Source organism: Ooceraea biroi, chromosome 8, assembly GCF_003672135.1.
Source record: "Ooceraea biroi isolate clonal line C1 chromosome 8, Obir_v5.4, whole genome shotgun sequence".
NCBI classification, from domain to species: domain Eukaryota; kingdom Metazoa; phylum Arthropoda; class Insecta; order Hymenoptera; family Formicidae; genus Ooceraea; species Ooceraea biroi.
In genome coordinates this window covers 12788072-12814710 of record NC_039513.1, presented here as the reverse complement: position 1 = coordinate 12814710, position 26639 = coordinate 12788072, and the positions used below count along the sequence as shown (strand labels likewise).

At 44.1% G+C, this 26639-nt stretch overlaps 4 protein-coding genes across 4 annotated transcripts in view; 1 reads left to right on the top strand and 3 right to left on the bottom strand.

Moving 5' to 3' along the window:
- Positions 1 to 210: 210 nt before the first annotated feature.
- On the bottom strand, positions 211 to 3699 carry LOC105275057 (ribosomal RNA small subunit methyltransferase NEP1). Its single transcript, XM_011331697.3, has 4 exons — positions 3559 to 3699; positions 3065 to 3308; positions 2772 to 2980; positions 211 to 2439 (listed from the first exon to the last, which is right to left on the bottom strand). The coding sequence occupies exons 1-4, from the start codon at positions 3697 to 3699 to the stop codon at positions 2326 to 2328; spliced, it is 708 nt and encodes a 235-aa protein (XP_011329999.3). The 3' UTR covers positions 211 to 2325.
- Positions 3700 to 4411: 712 nt separating this feature from the next.
- LOC109610672 lies at positions 4412 to 9453 on the bottom strand. The gene is made up of 5 exons (XM_020030283.2): positions 9367 to 9453; positions 8817 to 9173; positions 8437 to 8581; positions 5512 to 5679; positions 4412 to 4906 (listed from the first exon to the last, which is right to left on the bottom strand). The coding sequence occupies exons 2-5, from the start codon at positions 9149 to 9151 to the stop codon at positions 4691 to 4693; spliced, it is 864 nt and encodes a 287-aa protein (XP_019885842.1). The 5' UTR covers positions 9152 to 9173; positions 9367 to 9453; the 3' UTR covers positions 4412 to 4690.
- Positions 9454 to 9551: 98 nt separating this feature from the next.
- LOC105275058 lies at positions 9552 to 13177 on the bottom strand. The gene is made up of 5 exons (XM_020030284.2): positions 12946 to 13177; positions 10245 to 10366; positions 10018 to 10170; positions 9841 to 9942; positions 9552 to 9769 (listed from the first exon to the last, which is right to left on the bottom strand). The coding sequence occupies exons 1-5, from the start codon at positions 13037 to 13039 to the stop codon at positions 9563 to 9565; spliced, it is 678 nt and encodes a 225-aa protein (XP_019885843.1). The 5' UTR covers positions 13040 to 13177; the 3' UTR covers positions 9552 to 9562.
- Positions 13178 to 16495: 3318 nt separating this feature from the next.
- Positions 16496 to 26639, top strand: part of LOC105276377 (neurogenic locus Notch protein) — a 237979-nt gene continuing 227835 nt past the window's right edge. Inside the window, exon 1 of the mRNA XM_026971668.1 lies at positions 16496 to 16977. Coding sequence (XP_026827469.1) covers positions 16890 to 16977 — 88 coding nt within the window. The 5' untranslated portion in view covers positions 16496 to 16889. The remainder of the gene's footprint in view (positions 16978 to 26639) is intronic.

The window sequence follows — 26639 nt, the reverse complement described above, 5'->3', positions numbered from 1 at the left end:
TGAGGATCGTCGACGACGTAATCGCGCCAACGTCGATTCCTCGTTACTTTGGCGATCGTTTACGCCGGATCACGGTACGGGCTTGCGGGCAGAGGGGATGATGCGTACGCGCGAGCTTCTAGAAAGTACTCGAGGCGCGTATCGAGTCCCCGACGGACCCGTTGATCGACGAACAGTGTGGGATGGACATTAACTTGTATACAGTGATGATCATTTCGATACTTGTAATATACATAACAGATGCGATATATACATACTACAGTTGATAAATCTTTATTCGGCTTATACCTACTGTTGATTAACCAATCCAAAAATTAACAGTTACGTTCCGCCATTCCCTGATATCACCCATAATGCACTCTTGCATGCGGAGAGATCGATTATACACCATGCCATATCGTTGGACAGTACGTGATAACGATAAATTGTTCGTCGTGACGCGACGAGGTGGCCCGTCGCGCCAGGAACGCTCGGCGGTAACCTCCGCGAGCCTCCGGGTCTCGGCAGCGGCCGCTCGTCGCTCGCGTAACGGTTCGATTCCGCGCGTTCCTGCCGTTGCCACGCGACGCATCATGGGAAAGCGTGCGGCGCAAAATCCATAATTGCGCCTCGCGAGTGCCGATCGGCGGGCGCCTCGCGAGCGACGATTCCGGCAACCGGCGGCACGTGGCGGGCACACGCGTCACCGCGTGGCCGCCCTCGAGTCGTCGCCGTGACGTGCACGTCGTCACCGAGTCCGAGTCCGGTTTCCGTTCAACGTCGTCCCCAACATGGCGACGCGCGCGGGCGCCCGACCTTCGCCCTCGTGAGGCGCGCGTCGTCGCCGCGAGCACGTGGCGAGCGCGCGAGGCGCGTCGCCCGCGAACGTGAAAATTCGCGCTACTGCGAGCTCTCTCTACCCGTCACTCTTGGCCGCGATACGCGCGAATCGTCGATTGGCAGCGGCAGGCATCCTCGTGGTATACTCGTGGCGCACGCCGCACTACGCGAGTCAAGTCGGGCACTCGCACGTGAATCGCTCGCAGCGTCTCTGTCGCATGCTCACGAGAAATAAGGTAATTTTGTAAGGAACTAACGTTCTCAACTGCCAATTCTTCGAGCGGAATCACTGATCACCCGCCGATGATGCATCGTGCCGCCTACTGCGCGGCTGCACCGCGGACGCACAAGATGGCCGACCTCCGTGCAAAGTCCGGACGAGTGTCGTCGATTGTCCACAATCCGCACCAGTGACGACGACTCACCGCGAGCGTGAACGAACACGTCGTGGTGCCATGCGAAGCGGCGGACGTAGCTCGGAACCGTCGATTTTTAACTCGTTACATCGACGTATCGAGACTCCGACGGAACCGCACTGTAAACGCGCGTTGAGCCGTTCCCTGTTGACTGACTCACGCGAGCACGAGAAGTAAAAAAGAACGCATACGCGTGGGCGATGTACTGTGCACGACGGTGCAGCGAGAACTGTGCGTTTTTTCCAGTCGGTTTCCTCGGTTTCCCTTTCCAGTCGTAGGTTGTAGGTAGTCTCGACTTTTCTCGTTTCGAATGGTTCGCAACGATTGGTGCTTGCCCGCGACACGGTCCCGATGCGGCCCAATTGTTCGGTCTCCCTAGCACGACGGTCGCAGCTTTTACGACACGTGTACTAACGAACGATAACGGTAGGCTTATCGCTTCACGTACCTGAGGAATTTTGGGGCCTCGGGTATCTTGCTCCCTCTTTTTCAAAGAGAGAGAAAGCGATGACAAAATTTTCAAAAGCCGCTTCCGAGAATTTTTCTGGGGATCAAGATAAAGATGACTAAGCAGACTCGTTCCGCATGCCTCGCGTTGTGATTTGAAATTTACGAGTACGACAATACGTTCAATTTCTCTTTTACAGTGGAATTGCATAGAGCAGGGATCGGCAAGTGGGCAATAAATTTTTACGCTTGCTTGGAAAATTTGTTCTTTGGAGTAGAATACATAAAAGACGTAACGTACGAAATTCCGACTGCTTCAAAATTCTTTAAATTCCTTGCATTCTTTACTTTCTTTGAAGCTTTCACAAATAAAAGCTCCTAGACAAATATATCTTTTATTCGACCACTTCTGCACGTTGTGCATTGTTAACATCAATAAACTGCCAGAAGTGGTTGAATAAAAGTTTGCTGTTTGGTTATTTAGTCTGGCTGAGTATTATTTAGTTTATACTTAAATACATCTTTATTCGTTTTTGAATTAACGTGTAACAGTTTGCTCTCTGCAAAATCGATGGAGTGTGGTTGAAATAAAATTATATACACAAAATATAGTAAAATCTAATTTTAATATTGTATAATTTGATTAAACTATTTCCCAAACTTCCTCGAATGCCGTGCACAACTTGCTGCACGTGATGGCACCGGAAAGAGGATAGTTGCTGATCGAGATCGTATCTTCCGTGTAATTCACTTTGACCTGAAAATAAAAAATGAGAAATATTTATTTAACAGTGCAGCTTACACGATACAATTTTCGAATGTGGTTTTTGGTATGTCGGTTCAGTTAAAAAGTTCCGTTCGATTTTTATAGAAATTATTAAAATGCATCAAGTAATTACCAAGTAATCGCTGTTTATGATTAGACATTTTAAACATTATTTTCAACATTATTATAGATATTTTTGACATTACTGCCTGTATCACGCATATGTGGCGTTTTGAAAATTAAATCGAATTTTTTGACTCACTCAATAGCATTTAACAGCGTTTAATGCAATAATTATTGAAAGAGTAAATTAATTTGTATACCTGGCCATGTGCCATTGCTCCAACTACGATCGCGATCGGTTCTTCAGCAGGAACGAGCTCTTTGGGGTTCTGCACTTTATTCGCATTAAATGACATCAGAATCTTACGGCAGCCGACTGGCAAGTGATCCGATATGGGATTCTTGATCACTTTGAGAAGCTTCATCGGTCCATCGGACGCCCTAATATTGTACTTGTGTAACAATTGCACTGCAATACAAAATTTGTTCTATTAATAACGAATATATCGAATAATACTTTGAAAAACATGAAGAAACGAATGTTTCTGCTTACCCATCAATCCAGCGAAGCGTTTAAATGTCCTCGGTATCCTGGTCTGTGGGTTAATCTCGATCAGAACATTCTGGTTTGTGTGAACGTAGACTTGCAGCAAGCCAGCTCTGTTTAGTGGACTGTCCATTAACATTAACAAACATTGGTGAGTGATATCTGGCCTGCAGGTACCGGGAAAACGATTATTCTTTTTCAGGATGCCTACATGGTCGTCACAGTTCAATAGCTCGAAAGCGCTCCCATTCTGCAGGATCAGATTAACATTTCCTTATTTGTAACTTCAGTAACTTGCACATTTTGCCGTTTTTACACACATCAATCCATCTGATAAATTTAAACTCGTAATTGCAGAAAAATAAATAATGGACTTAATAATACTTTTTCTTAGTAGTATTTTTATAAATAAATATGTTCTAATTTTTATGTATCTCATTATCTGAATTTATTATTTTAACAAGATATTTGTCAACGTTAGAGAGTAAATATAACCTAACCTTCACAGATTCCAATTGAGCATTCTCCAGTATAACGATGAGGCGCTTTTCTTGATTTCTGATGTGTCCCACCTGCAGATGCTTAGGAGCTGGATCGTATTCATAATCATCTTCGCCGCGTTTCTTCCTTTTATGACTCATTTTGTAAAATTAACGAGCACGAAGGAAAAACACGTGTACCTTTAGCGTCGTCCAGCGTCGTCTTTAGTGATAGTTTATGTCTCCGCCAGATGACAGCACGCTTCAGTTTTTGAAGCTGGATTGCTAAATATCATTCTTTAGTGTCACAAAAGATGTCGCAACATGTATGTTTCCTCGTAAAAAATTTTCATGCTGCCAATTCAGCTTACTTTTCCAAGCCTTTCTTTTCCCGCAATGAAGTCTTCTCTTAATAAAATACTTATATATTATGCTATGCTTATATTTGTAGGATAATTGAGTGGCCAAGGTTTTGGGATATAAAGATACTGTATTTCATACGGTGTGAATCGTAGCTCGGTCGAAGAGAGACTGCCTAATACGCCCGGTTTCTTTATAAAAACGGCGGAATTACAATCCGTCGCCGATTCGGCGGCTCGTCTGATATTCGAGCAAAGCTATGCCGCGCTGGCCGGTATCGTTTGTTATTATATCGGCGGCGTTCGAATTCTTTTTATCGCTTACATCAAACGCCACGGCGTCTTAAACTCTCACATATTATATTAATTATATCGCAGAGCTGTGACGTCACATAAATTGCTGCCAAAGCAATTCAAACGAAACAAGACTGCGATTTTCGTTTATGATTATACGCAATAAACAATTGCAATCGATAGCGAAAGTCTATCCGCGTATAAGCTAAAAAATAAACTTCTTGTTACATCTTCTTTATTTCATAATTAATTATTACATGTACGTATATATTATACATAGATAAGACACGATTAACTGAAAAGTCCGTGTGGATTTTTTAGCAATTTTTAAACACAAAACTTTGCGTTAATTTTAATGCTGTGGATTAATACATTGCATTAATACTTGATATTAAGTCTTAATACAAAGTTTTCAAAGTTTGAAGATTGCTAAAAGAATCCGCACAATCTTTCTACAAAAATCGATTTTCAGTAGCCATTAGCAATAATCATAAAGTAATCTATCTTCTGAGAGCGATTCCTTTGCGTCGGCTCTTAGTGTCGACAAGCAATTGTGCTTGTCTCTTTAGCACGTTTCGGGACGGCACTTCTTCCTCGTCTTCGGATGGCGGAGGAGCGAGGGTCCCACTAAATGGAAACTGCGGGAACAATGGCCCGCTGCCATTTGTACGTATTGCTCTACCTTCTGCCGAAGTAACGGTCGATACTGTTTCCACCTAGAAAGCAATTTTTACGGTTAATCCTAATTGATGATTTAGGATGAATAGGTGGGACAGGTAAAACGTGAAGAATACTACTGATCTAATAATAAGCTATTGGGTGCTTTCCAATGTTTAACACATCTTAGCACAAACATACACAAAAGCATTTTATTGACTATATATTATCTAAAAACTCTTACAAGATAATATATAGCCATTAAAATGCTTTTGTGTCAAGATGTGTAAGCAATTGGAAAGCACCCATTGTATGTACAACACAGAAAATATTTTGCATTGCATTTCCAAACGGTCCTCGTCAACGGTTAAGATTTTTATATTGATAATGCAACAATTCATGCTTAAATTGAACAAATTGTCGTTACGTTAGTTGAACTTCAAATTTATAATCAACTGCAATCCGAATGTTAAAATAATATATTTTATATGTAATAGCAAGAATTTCACTCTACAACAATCCATATATTAAATCCATGTGTTAAATCTCTTTCCAGCTTTTTCAAACATTATTGCGACGATAAGTTCTGCATAATTAATTTTGTGTAAAAGAAAGTGTTTTTTGCCTAGAAATTACTTTAGTTAAAAATATTTGCAAAACTAACTTTATCTGATGATACTTTATCTGATGATGCTTCATCCGTCACTTCGAGATATTTGTCAGGTACGCTCGAAACCTCCAGTACATGTTTAACTCTGTCGTTTAATAATTCGATAATCGTTAAGGTATCATTCTTTTGGACATCCTCGAGCAAGGGAGTATCTGTAACATGCTGTAAATGTACATTCGTAAATGTCCGGCGTAAGCTGCTTCAAAAATCTTAAAGTACATAATACTAATAAATTTAAATAGTATATAAAATCGCAGAGAAAATTGTTAACGGATTAAAATTTACTTGCTTGACGAAATTTCGCGTAGAACACTGCTACAAATAGACAACGTCCGAAATCTCGGGAAGGAAGAAGATATACAATTTGCGTCATAAACTCTTAAAGAGTTTTCACAGTTAAATTTTTCCTCCCACGTTAAATACAGGGTGTCCCATGGGAAGTTGCTGAAAGTAAACGATTGGTTCTCCCCTCCATGACTTCAGAAAGGGTCTTACGGTTAACGGTCGTTCATCTGAGTGTCCGCAGTTTTATTCTGGTTGTGGTAGATGCAAGTCCGTGCGCGTCAAAATGAGTAATCTGACGACGGAAGAAAAGATTTATCTTGTCGAGTGCTTCTTTTCCAGAGGAAAAGTTTATAGCAATGCTTACAGGGGGTTTCGTACTAAATACGGAACACATAAAGTTAAGAGCGAAAACACGCTGAAAAGGTTAGAATTTATTACTTCTTTAAACGTATGCGTTACGTCACTCCATTTTTTGGCAATAAATCTGCATTAAAATAATGTTTTGTGTTATTTTTATCAGAATTATCGATAATTTTATGCAGTATGGAACTATCCAAGACCGTAGACATGATCTGCCAGGTCCTTCTGTGTCTGTAGCTGCAGAAGAAAACATTGAAGATATTAAGAAGTATTTTGAAGAGAATCCAAATTCTTCCATTCGGAAAGCTGCCCAAGCTCTTGAAATATCCAAAACAACGTTACACAGAATTTTAAAACATTTCCTGAAAATGCATCCCTATAAAATAACATCGCATCAATTGCTAACCAAACGCGCTATGACGAAACGTGTGGAATTCTGCAAGACGATAAATGGAATGTTTGAAGATGGAGAACTTGATGCAAAATTGATAATTTACACGGACGAAGCACATGTCTGGCTAAATGGTTATGTTAATAAACAAAATTATAGACTTTGGGGGTCGGAAAATCCCAACGTTTCCTTGGCTAAACCTTTACATCCACAAAAAATAACAGCATGGGCTGCGATCTCGGTAAAAGGAATTTATCTGCAATTCTTCGAATTAACAGTCACTGGTGAAAGTTACAAGCAGCTTCTCGAAACACAATTCTTCCCTCATGCAAAACAAAGAGGCCTGGTCAGAGGATTTCATTTCATGCAGGATGGAGTGACATCACATCGAACCCAGGAGGTCTTCGAAACAATCCATAAAGTTTATGGCAATCGAGTCATCGGTCTGGGATACCCCAAATTTGCCCAGGGGGGGCTAGAATGGCCACCGTACTCGCCGGATTTAAATCCATATGACTTCTTTCTTTGGGGATACATTAAGGACCATTGTTATGCCGGAAATGCAGAAACAGTGTCAGATTTAGTAGTAGCTATTAAAAAGGTCGTCAGCAACATTAAAGACGACATGTTAGAAAAAGTTTTCACAAGTTTTCGTAAAAGAATTGATTTTTGTACAAATTCAGATGGTGCATACTTTGAAAATATTTATCATTAGCTTACTTGATTATTAGCATATTTTTCATTAATAAAATAAACTGATATACAAACATTTTGCTAAATTTTATTTATACCCATTAAAAACTGCAGACTTTCCTCTTTCCAACGCAATTTTTGTTTTTTCAATAACTGCATACGTTTAGAAATGACAGCTGATTAGTTTCAGCAACTTCCCATGGGACACCCTGTATATGTAAGTATAATATACGACGCTTCAAACAAAATTACTCGGTATTTCTTGAAAAGAGCTAAGAATCTTACTAATTCCCACGTAAACCCTGCTACGTAATACCTCCGCGTTGCATCGAATTTTGTTTCACCGCAGAGAGCGTCCACATAGGTATCAGGGGCAGTTTCGAAGCGTGCCCGAAGGGTGGCCCGGACGATTTGCGTCGAGAATTAACATCCAGCGAGTTCCACGGTTCCCGATAAAATCAATACTGATTTTTCACGCTTCGGTTCAGCTTCGGCGCGGTCGAAGTGTGTATTTTCAATCGTGGCGTTGAGGTGTTAATGCGTCGGTGTCGGCGACGCCGCATGAGGTGAGAATTACGGAGTGCGGGCTATTCATCAGGAAAATCCATCGACGATACGAGATGCGCGACAGCCGGGGATGTCCAGGGAGCTTCCAGGAACGATAAATAGCCGAGGCTGCTTGGCGTGGCAGACAGCCGTCTCAAAGGCGGTTTTACTAATTTAATTAGGCGTATACACGAGATTTCCATTTCGGCATTACGGGCTTTTATCCGGAGAATACGTTCCCTTAAACATGATAATTCTCGGCGACGCGTCATGGACATACACGCCGCGCAGTGTGCGGAAAAGCGTTAATTGAGATCCTTCTGTTAAGACAGAATCGGCTATCCGATACCGATACCAAACTGCTTTTGTCCAGCTAATTATCACGCGGCTTCTCAATCGTGAGTTCCGTCCGCTTGTCCCCGTCCTCTTAGCACCGATAGCTGCTTAACTCTCAACATCATGTCAGAGTCGCCTGGAAAATTGTGAGGCTTGGCGCGAAACAGGGAAATCATTTTTAATTACGATTTAAAATTGAAAAGAAATATCCGCTATTTGTGATTTACAACATGGTAAATGCAGGGTCTTTCCAAAGTATTCTCTGGGCGTTGTCAGGCCTCGTTATAACTCTTATTGATGACTCTCACCTGAAACTTCTCGTACAATGTATACAACGTACTGGTTACTTCGTCCAGAAGCTCACGTATTCGTCGACTCGCAGCCTCGGCCGTCTCCTTGCGAGACCGTTGTTCGTCGATCTGTGCGTTAAACTTCGTCATCGCCTCGGCGTTCCTAAAATGCTCCATCTTCAGCTCGTCCAAGATCAGTCGAGACATTCAGAGTTATTTTTAATTCGGAATTTGCAAGATCCATTTTAAACATAATGTGTTATATCTGGAGTTTTTTCAAGAGCAAAGGCTTTAACAAAATAATTTTAGAGTCTCTAAAACGGATCTTACACACACGAATTATGGAATTTTCTTATGATTTCGACTTGGTGGTGATTTTTGTCGTGGACAGAACTTACTGCTCGGCGCTCTTCGTCTCTGAGAACTTTCTCGTCTCGATTTCGGCGGTGAGTTCCTGTCGCTTTTTCTCCAGCACCATCTTCTCTTGCTCCGTGGCCGCTCGCATCTTCTGCAGACTGTCCTTGGTCGATTGCTGACTCAGAAAGCGACCTAGAACCTCCTCCGACCTGGACACTCCGGTGGCGTTCTGCAGCTTGACGAACGCGTCCTCCAGTCGCGCCAGCTCGTCTTTGATGGCAACCTCTTGAGCTTGTATACGGCTCTTGCCACGTATTTCGAAATCGTCCCGCGGACGAGTGTAGAATATCATGCGCTCCAGCCGTTCCAGTTCCATCTTTCGCTCTGCCACGCGTTGTCTGCAATCGCGCGGATATTTTAGACGCTAGTTTCCATTTGCAGCAATAAGAAGCTTTGCGATGAAAAATTTATGTAATTATTAATTAAAAAATAAGGTTATTATTAATAACTAAATCCAGATCATCCAATAGAATATTATTGTAGAACAACCGTAGTAATTCTTTGAGATATAGAGTTTCAGTTTGCTCGTACCTGTACTCCTTGATGACGGAGTCGCGTTTTTTGCTGGAATTCGTCTCCTCGATCTCCTCCTTCGCCAGGGTCTCCTGTGTGCTGTCTCTTAATTCTATGGCCTCCTCCTTCACTCCCTGTAATCAACGACCGAGATTCATCAAAGCGGAACGTTTCGTCAAAGCGTTTCCCATTACCCCCTTCGCGTCATCAGCCGTTACTCTGCTCGCGATCTTGCCTGTAAGCGCTTGATCTCGCTCTCCTGTCGCCTTATGCCGTCCTCCAGGTCCTTCAGCGACGAGGCGTAAAGGACCGATTTCTCCTTCAGCTCGGAGCAGACCGAGCGGTACTTCATGCGCGAGATGTTCGCCTTGATCTGCATCATTCGGATGTGCTCCAGTTGAACCTCCAGGCTCTCGATCCTCTGCACAAACGTCGGCCACTTGGAAAAATATTGTTACTTGCCGGGCAGCTCGCGAATCTGCATCAGGTTACCTTCTTCATAGGGTTGTCCAACTTCTTCTTGAACACGCAATGTCCGTGCCTACGCGTCAACTCTTTGCTCTCCGTTCGTAAAACGTTCAACGTGTGTTCATGCTGAAAAAGAGTAGGCGCTAATAAATTAAACATCTACTTACTTGGTACGACTGAGGACAACGTCGAGCCACCCACCTTCTCTCTGTCGTATTTAATTAGGTCTAGTTTCTTCCTTAGACGCACATTGTCCTCGCTTGCCGTGACTATAATCTCCTCCAGATTGCGTTTCGTCGCGCAAGCTGTGGAGTCGCGGCTGAGCAACGCCGCGCGTTCCGTGGCCTCTTCATTCTGAAAGATTTAATGTCGGTCCGTACATGCTGGTAGATTCGCTTACCCGATTTTATTTGCGATCCCCACGCTACATTTTTCGCCTTTGCGTATTTCACGTAGAGTTCCTTGACTTTCCTCTTGAGATCAGAGATTTTCTGAGCGTTCTCGCGCTTCTTCGCGTCATGCTCCTCGAAGTTGGCCTTTCTTTGGCCCTCTAAAGACAAAAGAAAAAATAGAATACCATGACTTTATTTAAATCCTTTTGATAAACGACATAGAAAAGTTACAAAGTGATTAGTGTTAATGAAAACTTGTCGTAATAATAATTCAAAGCTATGACAGAGCACGAATCGTGATTGTACTTGGCCGGATCAACCGATGCCAAGAATACACTGTGTATCTGCACACGTTCTCACCTAGATCCCGAAGCACGACAACCTAAGCTGACGTCGAGAATTTCTGCAAAAACAATCGACCGATCGCAGAGCAGGGGCGCTAATGATAGGCTGCTATCGTTTCCTTGGGCGACTTTGGGGAGAGAAAAACGGCGAAAACGGCGAGTCGTGGCGGATAAGTAGGGTAAGCTGGCGGATAAAGGAACCCGGCTGATACGTTAATTCGACCTCTGTCACTCGCGGGAAACGCGAGCGCGAGTCTCAGCATCGAGGAATCGTAAAACCTGGTCGACTGGCTCGTTACTGCCTGGAGTCCTGATGTCGCCATGTGCGTAAGTACGGTAGATAAAATGCAGGCAAGCAGACACATTGAAGCGGCCGACTTCAATCAGACTTTGGAGACCAGGTCGATGGAACAACCTATTCCAGGTGTTTGAACTCTCTAATTGAATCTTTTCAAACCGATTTGTTCGGCCCGAATCAGTCGTCGACAAACTGCTTATTGTTCACCCGGTTTTTTTGGTGCAAAATAATACAAAGATGCTCTAAGATGTCTAGAGCAGAAGGTCATCCATTTATGGCAGAGATTTCTGATACATACGTGCTGCAAGAAGTCTACACCGTTAAAAATTGTGCGTCCATATGTTAAAATTTTCTTGTATTGCCATGTTTTGATTACTACTTCAATGTAAAATTAACATACAACTGATATGTTATTATTTTTATAACAATTTTATATGTTATATTACTGTTACCTTCATAACTTAATATTTTGTGTATGTCTCTTAGAAATGGAATATTATTTGAAATGCTTTTAACACAATAATTTTAAACAATCAACACGTCACAAAGTCAGTTTAACATTCTAAAAGAAGTTAAAGTAAATCTTCAAATAATCATGAACTTTGACATATAAAATAATCAAATTTACTAAAATTAAATGTTTCTATCAAAAATAAGTGTTATATTCTTCAGAATTTATTGAAATATATGTCAAAATTTACATATTTTTGTGTTAAAACATTAACATGTCATATACGTTAAATATGTTAGGTGACTGAAGAATTATGTTAAAATGTATCAATTTTTTTGTTCATATTGTATGAACGAAAATGTTCTATCAACTTTTCTGATGAGTTATTGTAACTTCTCTTCCATGTAGTTTTCAATTACTTTGTATGTTATTTTTACATCACACTTAAAGTTACAATAACAAAAATAAATGTAAAGTATTGTGTTAATTACTTAACATTTCTAGTTTGTCAAGAAGTAACATATGACGAATGAGTTACTTTAACTTAAAATTTAGAGTGGACTTTCTGGGACATGCAAAAAATGTTAAAATTAACATTTTATTTTTTACCGTGTAGACAGGAGATCTAGATAAGATCCATTTATGGTAGAAAGTTATTGCCATAAATATTTGCTAATCGGTTGGCATTCGACTGGAAAGCTCGATTAATCGAGAGATATTCGGTGAAACTAAGGAAATAATCAGAAAATAATTATCACGATAAGATCAGCGATGAATAAAGTTCCGACTTTTTAGGAATAATAATTGACATAACTGTGTCGTGATACGAGTGTCTCCATTTCCCAGGCTTTCTACGTTACGTTCACATATCGCGTGAAATTGGAATGATCACTGCGCGCACGAGATGTTTTTTGCCAGCTTCTCCGTTGCAATTAACGGCGTGGCGGTCGTCCTCCGCCAGTAATTATGCATTGAAGATGCAAACCTCCCGCATGTTGTCCTACACCATGCATCTAATCGACCGCACCCCACCGGATCTCGCTCCCCTTTTTATTTCGCTTCTTTTGCCGCTATTTTTATGTACGGGAGAGGCCGCCGCGCAATCTCGAATACTGGTTCTTCCAGTCGGACTTGTTCATATTTATCATTGTATAAATGATCGCGATCCTGTCTCTGAAATGTCAACGAGCCGTCTCTTTTGGCACGCCTCGCCCTCGTGGCGTAACAAATATCTGAATATTAAATGCACGACGTCTCACTTGCAGCGCATTGTATCACGCATTTTCCTCTTTTTGACGGCAGATTTCTTGACTCGCCAACATTTCTTTCACAATGTATTAATAACATGTAAACATCTATTTTAAGTTAACAAGATTCTGTCGTCCGTTGACTTTTATGAAATGCTGCTTGAAAAATCTGCTTTTCAATATCTACTCAACGACTGCAATTACTTTGAATTTTTATTGAAAAATTGATTTCAGATTGATCGAAATAGTTGTTATTGAAAAATAGTGCCGCCAAGTGGGATAGCCTGTATAAGACCTGAGACTGCAACTTTGTTGCAGTGAGAACGACGTTGACTCACGAGGGCTTGTCAAGAACGGTATAAATTAGCGAAGGATGTTTTGCGCGATCAGCCGTTACCTGACAACTGGATTTTCTTCTTGATCTCGACGATCTTTTTATTGAGCTCGTTCAGCTTGTTCTCGGTGACGGTCGGAACCAACGGCTGGGACATGTTTTCGCGAGTGGGAAAAGGGTGTGCACGTGGAACGCCTTGTATCGACCTAATAATGCCGTCCGTTGTCCGGACGACTCGATTTGACGACCTGAGTTTGCAGCCTGGAAGAGAATTGATTCAGGAATGATGAATGCGAATGATTCACGTAGTTGCTGACAACACGATCTATCAATCTGTCTTTCATATCCATCAAAGTAGCTTCTTTTTTCTACGTAAATGAATTTACTTTTTCATGCGTTATTAAGATCGATGATTCGGCTTTCCTCGAAATTTCTACAAAAACTGAACGCGTAAGATTAAAAATTTGAATTCGAGAATTTAATTAAGATTTAATTAAAACAAATGCGTAAGGAAGAAATAAAATCTCTCTATCTAATCCATTCCGCTTCAATGACAAGACTAGCATAAGTAGTCTGCATTTCGCTTCCTCGGCCTCTCGAATCTCACAAATTGGAGGCAACCGCCGCGATATCGCGCCCCGCGAGACAATTGTAGCGTAGCCGCGCTACATCGTCATCGTCTTCGTCGTCGCCGTCGCCGTCGTCGGGCGCAGATGTTTGCAGTTCGATGATAGGGTTAATGGCACCATTAATAAGGCTAATGGGAAGCGCGTGTTCGCAGCTTCGTGCGTACATCTCGCGTGCTGCGGGCACAAAGGGCTAGAAGCGATTCGTAAAGTCGGCCCCTGGCCTCTCTCTCTCTCTCTTCCTTTCTCCTTGGGAGCGATCCGGGGAGGCCGGGTTCACCGAATTATAATTCCGCATTTGTATTCGTTAAGGCTGAGCCCGGCGGAGACCGCGATGAATTTCGCGTTACACGCAATCAAGCGCGCTCGAGCGTTAATTAATGATCAGGCGCGCTACGCTCTCCTCGGTTCCTCGACCCGCGGCTCCCCGCGGCCGGCGCCATTGCCGGCTGCTCCTTCTGCCACACAATATCCGTCCCGTAGAGATATCCGCCAATACTATTAATAATATCGGACGAATATTGCGAGTTCACGCAAATCGATTCTCGCCCGAGATCCGCGAACCGGCACCAAATTGCTGCTCATCTTGGCTTTTCTGGAGTAACTGCAGTTACTCCAGAAGTGGATTTGTCATTGAAAATGCCCGCTTATTGTCGGCGTTGAGATTGATGACGGAATCCATCTGAGAAAACTCCCCGGAACCGAGATGTCCGGGTTTAATGAGATTATCGCGGAAGAAATGGCATTAATAAGAACGGGAATCTAAGAAAACTGGATTTCTCTTTCTCTTTTTGCGCCATTTGTGTGTGTGCGCGCGCGGTTTCCCAGATTCTCATTCTCTCAGGATTAGCGCGCGACTGGAGCGTCTAATCGTAAAAAATTCCGAATGTTTTTCATGCTCGCGGCCTAATTAGGGCTGATTGTTCACACGCGATTAAAGTAATGTTGTAGAAAGAAGAAATATCAGGTACTAATTAAAGACATCTCCCACGCGAGATATAAAAGGACGCGCTGTTAAGGATCCCTGAATAAAGTGCCAACATTAATTATTTCGGCTCAGCGATCGGCCATTCGCCAGGGGAGATACGTAACATGAATCGCCTGTAGCGATTCAAATTTAATTCTATTGGGTTGGCCAAAAAGTAATTGCGTTTTTTTTATATAAATAAAAGGCGAATTTTTCATGGGAAACAAAAACTTTATTAAACAATATATTGTCCATTTTGTTTGATTATCTTTTGCCATTTTTCAGGCAACTTCATGATTCCGCGCTCAAAAAAGTTCTTATCTTTTTCAGCAAAAAACAATTCCAACAACGATTTGATATCCTCATCAGCAGTCAAGGTTTTACCATTCAAGGCGTTTTGCAAAGAACGAAACAAATGGTAATCTGATGGTGCCAGGTCTGGCGAATATGGTGGATGTGGTAACATCATGGTAACACATCCCATCCAAGCTGCAACAATTTTTCACGAGTGACCAAACTTGTACGTGGTCTAGCGTTATCATGGTGAAACACAACACCTTTGCGATTCACCAATTCTCGACGTTTCTGTTTGATGGCATCATTTTAATAATTTAATTTATCCAGTTGACGACAGTATACGTCTGAATTAATGGTTTGATTCCTTGCAAGCAGCTCAAAATACACAGTCCCACCAGACTGACAGCATAATCTTTCTTTGGTGAATATCTGCTTTTCAAGTGCCTTGAGCAGGTTCATCACGCTTGCTCCACCATCTTTTTCGTTTGACGTTGTTGTAGACGATCCATTTTTCGTCGCCTGTTATCATACGTTTCAAAAATCGATCATTTTCCTCACGTTTCAAAAGAGAATCGCAGATGTCAATACGCTTAGTGAGATGAATTTCTTTCAGCTCATGTGGTACCGAAATATCGAGCTTACTAATGTATCCAAGTCGTTTTAAATGGTTTTCAACACTCGATTTCGATATGTTAAGATTCTCAGCAATCTCTCGTGTCGTTAAACGCCGATTGGAATCGATCAGTACCTTTATTTTGTCATCATCAATTTCGATTGGCCTTCCTGAGCGTGGTGCATCTTTCACATTAAAATCTCCAGATCGAAATTTAGTAAACGAATTTTGACACTGCCGCAGTTTTAAAGCATCTTCGCCATATACATGACATAACTTTTTACGAGCTTGCACAGCGTTTTTCCCTTTTCGGAAGTAATAAAAGAAAATATGAGGAAAATGTTCTTTTTGATTTTCCATTTTGAAATCGACGGCAAAGAAACAATTGTTAACGAAATCGTGTACTTTCTTTTTGTAAAACAAGCTTGAACTGTGAGTTGTTAACCTACATAATGAATTTGCGGTTTAGAATGAAGTTAGTTACATTTCAAGACATGTATGTCCATCTATTGGAAAAAAACGCAATTACTTTTTGGCCAACCCAATAGCACATAAATGTCAGCCGTTTTATGATCGAAAATCTCCTCCTGTTCAGTTTGCACCACCAGCATGAATTTAGCTGCTTATTTAAAACACAATTCAAATGTCAAAATTTGAATCAGTTTCAAACTTGCGTGAGAAGCTTGAAGACGCGCGTGCGCGCAGTACGCGCAAATTTAAAGAGCCGTTTCACACTTCGTTGCTAAACGTTCTCGGCAAAACGAAATTGAATATAATAAAAAAAAGTGATCGTTTTACACGTTGACGTAAATATAAGTTTATTTCGCACTTCGGGGCGGAAAGACGAATTAAAGCTTCGGCCAGGACACGAATGCCGCGCGAGCCCGAAATCATCCCCTCGGACATTTTCAAACCGCTTGACGCCGCGCTCTCAAACTCTCGCGCACGTGCGGCGTGCTGCGGCCGGCCGTTCTGCTGTATTCGCGCGCCGATTGGTGCCGCGGCGGTCGTCGGCGGCGCGCAGCGATACGACGCACGGAGGCAGGTGCGCGCGCAGCGCGGAACTACTTTCAGCGCGTTACGCGAACAATAGGGGGGCCCAGAAGTGTTCCGGACGCGGTCGTGCTCTCGTCTGCCTTCTGCCGTGTGCCTTTTTTCCGCCCCCGCAACTGCGCGCGCGTGCGTGTGCACACTGGGACCCGCTGCCGGTGGTATCCGCGGCCGCGACACGCGTCGCGTACGATGCGCCCGGCCGAGTGACGGCGCGCGATTACACAGTATACGTACCCGGACGATACCGGACGAGTGTGCGCGCCGGTCAGTGTCCGTCCGTCCGATCGTTCGATCGTTCGTTCGTTCGTTCGTTCGTTCGCGCGCGCGCGTCCGGTTTTATCACGCCCCGTCTCTCCGTTTCCCCGAAGTGTGTGCGTCCGTGCCCGTCGCCCCCGATGAGTGTGTGTCTCCCTGACGAGTGTGGATAAAGAAGGATATTTTCTACGACGCCATGTTGCTGCCAAGGCGAAGATTGGATTACGCGGTCGGGCCGCTGGTGCTCGCGCTCCTGGCGTCGATCTGCCTTCCCGCGGCGTTCGGTAAGCGAAGCTGCACATTACACGTACAATTTACGCGCCCTCCGCACCGAGCGCGCGCGCGCGCGCGCGCGTGGAGGCAACAGGTCGCGGAGCGCGACAAATCCGCGCACCCTCCGCCCTCTCTGCATCGCGACACGGTAATCACCCTCGAGAGTCGTTCCCGAGATCGCCCAGCTGCTGTTGGGCACCCCTACGTTCGGTACTCCGACATCGAAGATCCGCTGCGTTCGCTATTGCCTGTCCCGAAAATGTCGGCCGCCATTGCCGGATCGCGTTCGATTTCCGCGAATCCCGCGCGCGGATTCCACGAACGTTGTCGCATTCGCGAAATTCCGACAATCGGGTCGATCAGTTCCGCGAGCGCAACTGCGAAAACGTCATCGGCGCGATTTCTTCCGTCCACTTCAACAAGGGCGTGTGTTTATTGAGGCGCGTTTGAAGGGCACGGGAAACGCGCTTCCTTCTTTTCACGATTGATAGCTCGCCAGCGTAGTCGCAGAGTTTGTTTTCCATGCACACGTGATGGTGTGTTTAGGAGCGCAGCGGTGCTCAGTCGCGCGGCGCCGCGTGGTGGCACGGGGTCCGCGACACGGGCCCCGCGTCCGAGTTGGCAGGCCCTGAGGGACAGGTGCCCAGCCCCGCTTTCCAGGAAGCGAGCCATCCCTCCTTCTGCGCGTTAACACGCTCCGACTCGACATTTCGCTGCTCCCTCGGCACTCGCGAGCGTGCGCACGAAATGGGGGCCCCGTGGCTGCTCCCGCGGGGACCGCATCCTGTTTTGACCCTCTTCCGAGCGAAACGTGTCGGATGAATACGCTTGTGACCTGGGCTGGTCGGAAAATCGTTTGAGAACAGGCTGATACATATCGAGAATAATATTATAAAAAATGATTATATTTCTATTCTGATTTTTTTAATTGTGTCAATTTTCTATTTGTCTTTAATGGAAATCAGTAACAAAATCACCAAATTATTATTTGCAAATTAAAGACGATATTGAGCGATTTTCCGTTCAGCAACAGTGATCTAAACGTGCTACAATTATATCTGATGTCATATAACACTTTTTTCTTTCATCAATTGATTTGCGAAATTCGTTTTCCCCCAGTCATGATCTTTTTCATCAAGACTTGATGAAAATCTTGAATGATAATTTGGGACTTGGAGTGCTTTATTAGTTTCAGTCAATCAAAAGTGAACGAAATGTATGATTTTGATAATTGCGAGCATTCGCTCGTAGCCGGACGTCGTGATGCAATTTCGGGGCGCGATAATAACACGTCCGCTCTGGAAATTAGGTAAATGCGGCCTACAAACCCGCGCAAAGCGTCTACCACCGTGTTTCGCGAGGAAAGTAGCTTATACAGATAATCACCGGGGGAGGTGATTACTTCGGTCGGCTTGAAAGACTCGAACTAATTTGCCCGCGAGAGTCTCACGTTTCTTATACCCGAAAAGAGTTCTATTATGATGATGATGATTCGCGAACCTCGCGATGATCTGGCGGAATTTCGCGGAGGCGACATTTGTGAGAACGTGACCTTCCTCCAGGTGGAGGAACTCGAGATTCGCAAATAGATTCGCGAAGATGCGACGCGAAATTAACGCATAATGCCGCACAAACGGAATGAACTCGCTGAATGAATGAAATGTTTAGGAGCAATTGCAGGAGATCATTATACTTAATTGATGACGATCTAAAAGACGTTCACAGCTTTTAATCATTCTCGATGGCGTACAGAAAAATATAGCGTGTAAATCAATAAATCGTGTAATCTCTCGAGACCACTCGACTAACGTGCACCTTCTCAAATTCAATGATTCATGTTCGAACATCAGAATTGGAGAACTCAATAGTTCTCTCCGCCGAACGTTCTCCGCGATGAGAATTAATCGCGGATAATCGCTGACCCTTCGCTAGGTAAATTTCTAGCTTGACTTTTTGCCAGGACATAAATCGCGACTCCACGTGACGTAATGCTCGCATGAGCACTGCCGTGTAGGTATATCGGCGTAAAACGGCGAGTAAGGAAAGTCGCTAGGGTCCGACCGCAAATGCAAAGGAGAATAATTACGATCCATTCGCGCGTTATCGCTACTCAGCATTGTCTCGCAATCCGCGCAACATTTCGGTGTCGCAAGAATAAATCTCTCTCTTCCTCTCTCTATCTCTCTCTAGAATTAAAAACAGCTGTCCGCTACCATATACCTTTGTTTATTTAAACAAACTTCCCCGCTCACGGTTTGCATTCGCTCTAATCGTCAATTTTACTGTCAATTTTATTTTATGGCAATCAAATCCTCCTAATCAAATACTCGCAAGCTATTGGGTTGGCCAAAAAGTAATTGCGTTTTTTTTATATAAATAAAAGGCGAATTTTTCATGGGAAACAAAAACTTTATTAAACAATATATTGTCCATTTTGTTTGATTATCTTTTGCCATTTTTCAGGCAACTTCATGATTCCGCGCTCAAAAAAGTTCTTATCTTTTTCAGCAAAAAACAATTCCAACAACGATTTGATATCCTCATCAGCAGTCAAGGTTTTACCATTCAAGGCGTTTTGCAAAGAACGAAACAAATGGTAATCTGATGGTGCCAGGTCTGGCGAATATGGTGGATGTGGTAACATCATGGTAACACATCCCATCCAAGCTGCAACAATTTTTCACGAGTGACCAAACTTGTACGTGGTCTAGCGTTATCATGGTGAAACACAACACCTTTGCGATTCACCAATTCTCGACGTTTCTGTTTGATGGCATCATTTTAATAATTTAATTTATCCAGTTGACGACAGTATACGTCTGAATTAATGGTTTGATTCCTTGCAAGCAGCTCAAAATACACAGTCCCACCAGACTGACAGCATAATCTTTCTTTGGTGAATATCTGCTTTTCAAGTGCCTTGAGCAGGTTCATCACGCTTGCTCCACCATCTTTTTCGTTTGACGTTGTTGTAGACGATCCATTTTTCGTCGCCTGTTATCATACGTTTCAAAAATCGATCATTTTCCTCACGTTTCAAAAGAGAATCGCAGATGTCAATACGCTTAGTGAGATGAATTTCTTTCAGCTCATGTGGTACCCAAATATCGAGCTCACTAATGTATCCAAGTCGTTTTAAATGGTTTTCAACACTCGATTTCGATATGTTAAGATTCTCAGCAATCTCTCGGGTCGTTAAACACCGATTGGAATCGATCAGTGCTTTTATTTTGTCATCATCAATTTCGATTGGCCTTCCTGAGCGTGGTGCATCTTTCACATTAAAATCTCCAGATCGAAATTTAGTAAACGAATTTTGACACTGCCGCAGTTTTAAAGCATCTTCGCCATATACATGACATAACTTTTTACGAGCTTGCACAGCGTTTTTCCCTTTTCGGAAGTAATAAAAGAAAATATGAGGAAAATGTTCTTTTTGATTTTCCATTTTGAAATCGACGGCAAAGAAACAATTGTTAACGAAATCGTGTACTTTCTTTTTGTAAAACAAGCTTGAACTGTGAGTTGTTAACCTACATAATGAATTTGCGGTTTAGAATGAAGTTAGTTACATTTCAAGACATGTATGTCCATCTATTGGAAAAAAACGCAATTACTTTTTGGCCAACCCAATACATTTTCTCGGCGTGTTCTTCCCCGCAAATTAGCCAACGACGTTCACCAGCGAGCGAGATTCGCTCTCCGGTGTTCACTCGCGGGCGCAAGAGTACTCCGCGATTCGACCGGCTTGATAGCAAGCAGCCTCTCCAAGGAGTCGGGCGAGGATCCCGTCTCCGCTATATATCGCGCGGTACTCTGGATGCGGCATGGCGGTGGCGGCATGGCGCACTCTAGACGCTCGCTCTTATGTTCTCAGGCTTTCTCTTCTCTCTCTCCTTAGAAACTGATCCGCCCGGACTTAACGTGCTTTCACACGCGAGACGCGCGGCTCGCTCGCTCGAAGCCCGCCACGCGAGAAGCAGACAGACGCGGACGGTGCAGGGGTTACGTTTCGCGGATATCAAAAATACCTCGCGATTGGAATGCTGCGAACGCGAAATGCGAATGTCAATCTGTCAATCGTGAAAGCCGCGGTACCCTTCTCGATACGTTCCTTTTAACGCGCTCCCTGAAACGGGCATTCCGCCACGCGGAATATCATCCGCTCTTGATGCCTTCCGGTGTCGTGAAAGTTGCATAAATATTAAACCGGGTATTCGTAAACTTTAGTCCTCGTGATATCGCTCTTACATTATACCGTAAATCGCGACGCGCGTTATCGCGGATATATATTCCGCATAAATTTCCAAGTGGTTTTCCTTCGAAGATAGGAAAAAAGAACGACAAGGGATAATGAATCTCGCGCTGCAGACGCCAGTTGTTAATTGAGGAGGGGGCATTCTTCGTTCTCTTTCGTAATAGAAGTCATTCCATTTGCATTTCAGACTCGCGCGCGCGTTAATTGAAAACTCGCTGAATTAGAGTCGACTCGTACTTTAGCGTGGCTCGTACGTGCAACTTGCGGCAATCGGTCGCTCGCGTCGATTTCGCGCGCGAACCAGTAGGCGTGGGCTCAATTAAAAACTCTAAAACGCTCGACTGTGCTCCTCTTTTTGCGCGTATGTCGCGACGGGCTAACTATAGACCGGCGATGTAACGCGCGAGAGGAAATCGGCTCGATACCACTCCTGGGACATTCGAAACCTTCGTGCGACTTAGAAACCGTCGTCGTCGTCGTGCGATCGACCTGCAACCGGTTTCTCGTTCCCTTTCATCGGTTCAGACCGGCACACGAGCCAGCCCAGGCTCTGCACACGTGTGTGCACCCCGGTCGTGCACGGCTCGCACACGCACGCGTCGCGAAATGCGTGCATGTGACGTGTGCGAGTGTGCGAAGCCGCTCCCGCTTTCGTTTCCATTGACTTGCGAGTGGTATTTCGCTAATCTCGCTTCCAAGTACAGTGGATGCTGCGGCGTCAGCTGTTGCACGCTGCTGCGTTAGTTTAGAGTGTCATTATTAAATAATATTACATATATACATGTTTCTAACAATCGAACCTCGCGTGTTACGTAACACGGAACCAAGCGGCATTTGCCATAAACTGCGAAAGATTATTGCGAAACTTGAGTCACGTAAAAGCACATTTAACCACTAATTTTCGCGAGAAATTTAAAATTCCGTCAATTCCTTTCAATTTATCCTCTATTAATCGGAAATATTCTTTTACATGAAATTGAGGGTGGAACAGAAATGATACAAAAGTATATATCTATCGATTAAGCATTTTATTCTAAAAAGGATATTTCACAATAGTTTTTACAAATCGAGACCGTGGATTTATACCGTGACAGCTTTATTGAAAGCGCAGGTAGTCGAACGTTTTCCTTCTGCTCCGCTCGAGATTAAGGGCCCTTCAGCGTGCGGTCGCGGAAACCTACGTGCATCTTCTAATCCAACAGAGCCCTCACGTTTCTCCGTTCTTCCATCCGATCGTTCTTTTCCGTCGAAGCGGATAGGAAACGGCCGAGTATCTCGCGGCATCTGCTAACTAAAAGGGCAAGATCTTCGCGTCGCTGTCCTATCGAGAGCCAGCTCGGCATTTGCATTCGTCTCCATGCCCTCTCTTCTCCCTCTCTCTCTCTCTCTCTCTCTTTCTGTTTCTCTCTCTTTTGCATGGATTCTTCTCGCGTAAAACCGCATAATTAAGGATCCTCGCTACCGCGCACGTCCATCCGTTCGTCCTTCCGTCCATCCATACGTCCTTTTTTCGCTGCCAGTTACGTCGTCCCGGAAAGATCCGAGTGGTTCTTCGGTGATATCGCCGAAGGATCGAGGATTGTGCCGTCAGTCAACGCGCGCGACGCCGACGAGTCCTTACGAGAATCGCGCTTAGGATCTATCCCTCGCGAGCGCGCGCGCATGCAGATTCCGAGAGGGAACAGTTGATTCGCGCGCGTCCCCCTGTTTAGAGATTTTCAGACGGGCGACAGGAGCCAGGACCTCAGTGACGTCGATTGAACTTCCGTGGCATTGTCGAAGAAACGGGAGCCGCGGGATTCGCAGCCGGATCCGCCGTTTCTCTCGATCGAGCGACGTGGATTCCGCGCGCCGGCGTGCTTTTTGTTATTTCGTCGTTGGTAAATGGCCGGAGGATTCCGATCGCTGGCTGGTTCTCGGTAATGCCGTCGTAGAGCTCTCGAGCTATCGAAGGCGATAGTAGCCTTCGGTATGTTCGGTATTATCGGATTCGGACGCTCCGAAATTTTAATCCCACTTAATCTTTTTTCCGATTATCTTGCTTAATCAAGCCTCGATGAGATCATCGAGCGTTTACACTGACCTTAGTCGGACTTCTAAACGATCACAGCTTATTGTTTCATCTTTTCATCTTTCACGAGAAATTAAACAAAACCAGAACAATAGTGTCTTTAATAGTCTTTGACGAAACATCTCCGCCATTAAGTTCATCTCCGGCTTATCTCCGCATGCAGATTCGCGTCGTTTCGAGATATCCTCCCACGCTGACAAATGTTTTTGCACGCGGGACGTAGGAGATCCCTCATGTTCCGTCACGTCGTCACGAAACCAGTGTGGTCCAGCATGGAAGAGACGAAAGTCGGATGCTTCGTGCGTACACCCACAGAAAAGATTTCTGGACTTAACGCTATTACTCTTTAATCTATCATAAAATAAGATCGCTATAGCGACAATCATATTTATTATTGAAAAGAAGCATATTTTAATCTTGAATAGAAAATTCGAAAATCTAGATTCAAATAATCTTGGTGCTATCTCATTCATTTTCTCAGAAGGATTTAGATACAAATTTCTAGCAAGTTCAAAATATTCTTGATTTAAGAATATTGTGAGATCTAAAAGACATCTTATTCTATTCTGCTAAGAGAATTTGTAGAATCTGCACAAAACGGCCAATATTTATGTGTTGCAATCGAAAATCGGGAAAGTGTTTCTGTTATTTACAATGAATAAGTGCAATACTCTACAAGAAATATTAAAAGATATGGAAATGTCTTATCTCGAATCTTATTTCTCAAGTAAGTATATTGTGTATACTTACTTACATTTCCATATCTTCTAATATTTCTTGTAGAGTATTGCACTTATTCATTGTAAATAACAGAAACACTTTCCCGATTTTCGATTGCAACACATAAATATTGGCCGTTTTATCGGAATAAAGGACGCAGAAGCGCCGAGTCGACGAGCGACTGTGAGAAAATGATGCGTCGACATCGACAAAGCCTACTATAAAGTGGCCTAATATCAAATTATTCTACATACAAGAATATATAAGCATAAATTTGTATATGTTACTCTTGTCTCAAGACAGTAAGACAATCTTATTTAATTCGAGAGAGAAAAATAGAAATTACTGATTTAAATTAAAAATTGTTTTATTTTCATATTTTTTATACTCGTAATACGATTAAATTAGTCAAGAATACTTTTCGTCTTGTTATCAGAAATCCTTTCTGAGGGTGTAGCCAAGCCGTTTTTCCGCGCGCGCTTTCCGCGGCGCACATGGAAGCGGTTTAACGCAATCCGGACCTCGATGTCGGCGTAACGCGGTTACTTCCTCGGGCGCGAGAGCACGGACAAGGATCCTTGTTCGCGTAGCCGCGTCGGTGGCGGCGGCGGCGGTTTTTCCCAAGAGCGCGTTCTACGCGCGCACCAGGTCAATGCGATCGTATCTATTAATCATGCCCGGCTTCGTACCAGCAGCGTAGTATCCCGTGTCGTTCTTACTGCCGCGTCGGCAGTAAGAGCGTAAGAGCGCACCCGCGGTCGCTCCTTCGTCTGATAAATGGCAATGAGCATGCCAACGGTGTGGCGAACGCTTTGCACACACGGCTAATCGCCGACTGACTAATAACACTCCTCTCCAAACGCGCGAAACTCTCATGGGAAACCGTCGCCGTGTCCGAAGCGTTTCCCAGTCGAATCCGCGACATTCGCACTCACGAATTATCGACCGCGACTGTCGTTCGTTGGAAGCGTAGGGTACAGCCTTGACATCTTTCGAAGCGAAGATGCGCCAAGATGAGAGCGTCGTGATTTATGAAGATGCTACAGATACTTCTCGTAAAAACGCGTCTGCACCTTCGGAATCACGCGCGCTGCCTCTCAGCGTCAGCATGCAACATTAACGACACGATTGAAATATGCTCGGCGAGTCTCGGCTTGGTGCATCGTCCAGGTGGACTTTTACTGCCGTGCCGTACAGTTTTTTTTTCGTAATTAGTCGTTAAAATCGAGCGACTGATTTAAAGACGGTCGTACGTTTGCCTCTGCAGTTATTATCATCGCGTTACGGCCGGTCGACGTTTCTATCGGCGATCGTGAGGAATCGGTAGCAAAAGCGCTCGGTCTCGCCGGCAATTAAATGCAAAATGAACGGACGCGTATTTTTATGCGCTGATGGCGACGCGAGCGATCGCTAAATTAGCTCTGTTAATTTCCGCGGTGACCGATAACGAGCGCGCGTAGCTGCAACGAGCCTTTTGCAATCAGCGTGGTGGAACGATGCCTTGATTAATTTTTCACGCGGTCAGCGAAGCCTGCATTGTGTACGAGTGTGTCTGAAAAGCCAAGGGGGCCCCCCCCTTGGCAGACACGGCTTGTTGGTTCATATTACATGCTCGCGCGACGGAACAATCGAAACCCGTACTTACGAGGCTAACATTCCATTAAACGCGCTTCGACTGCACGCGTCGTTAATTAATCGCTCTGGTACATCTAATATCAATTATTTGCTGGGTGCGTCTTGTTGGATCGAGAAGCACAGCACCGGAATCAATCAACGGAAAATTACGCCATTATCTGGTTGATTAAAAGAGCATCCTGCTTCAAAGATCTGTTAACCTTTTTTTTCGCTGAGAATTTTATCTAGGAAATCGTTCGTTAAAATTGCATTTACAATTCGTCAGGAGTCGATACAAGAGCTGACGAATTATTTAGAGATCCTTTCAACACCTTGAGAGCAATTTGATGAATTTTCTTTGCTCGTTGTCTTTTATCTTCAACCCTCCGTGTATAAACGAACTGTTCCACTTTGCGAACGCCGCTGTCTTTCGAAAATTGCGTTGCGAGAGTGGGCGCGGACATCATCCGGAAGTTACATCAGGTTTCCTCGGTATCACACCGTAGCGAGTTTTTCCTCGGTATTTCACGCGCGTAATGAGAAAGGATCCCGCGTTAAGAAATTTTCCTTTCGTAAGAAAGTCCCAAGTGAGAAACACCGCCGAGTCCCATCGCCGCGACTGCGCGGTTGCACTCTGCGAATGTCCGCAGAGTGCAGGATACTTCTCCTTGTCTTCAACCGCCGTGTGGCCATCAGCCTCTGGTGTGCGGCGACTTATCAACCACCTCCGCTCCCATAAACTGCACGCCGGCGATCTAAGGGAACGATAACGCACCCTTTGCGCTTCCGCGCTGATTGCTCGGCTCTACTTTAATTGGATGTCTCGGTGTCGCCCGGTAGTTTGATTTCTTGAAGTCGCCGCACACACATGTACACACATACACACCGCCTGAATTAACGTTAAGCTAGCAGATCGAAATTTACGACGAAAACGGCGGAGGCGCGACCGTTGGCGCATTCGCGAAGTCAAACGGTGCTTTCGCGGCGCTTCTTGCATTAATTAGCAATCT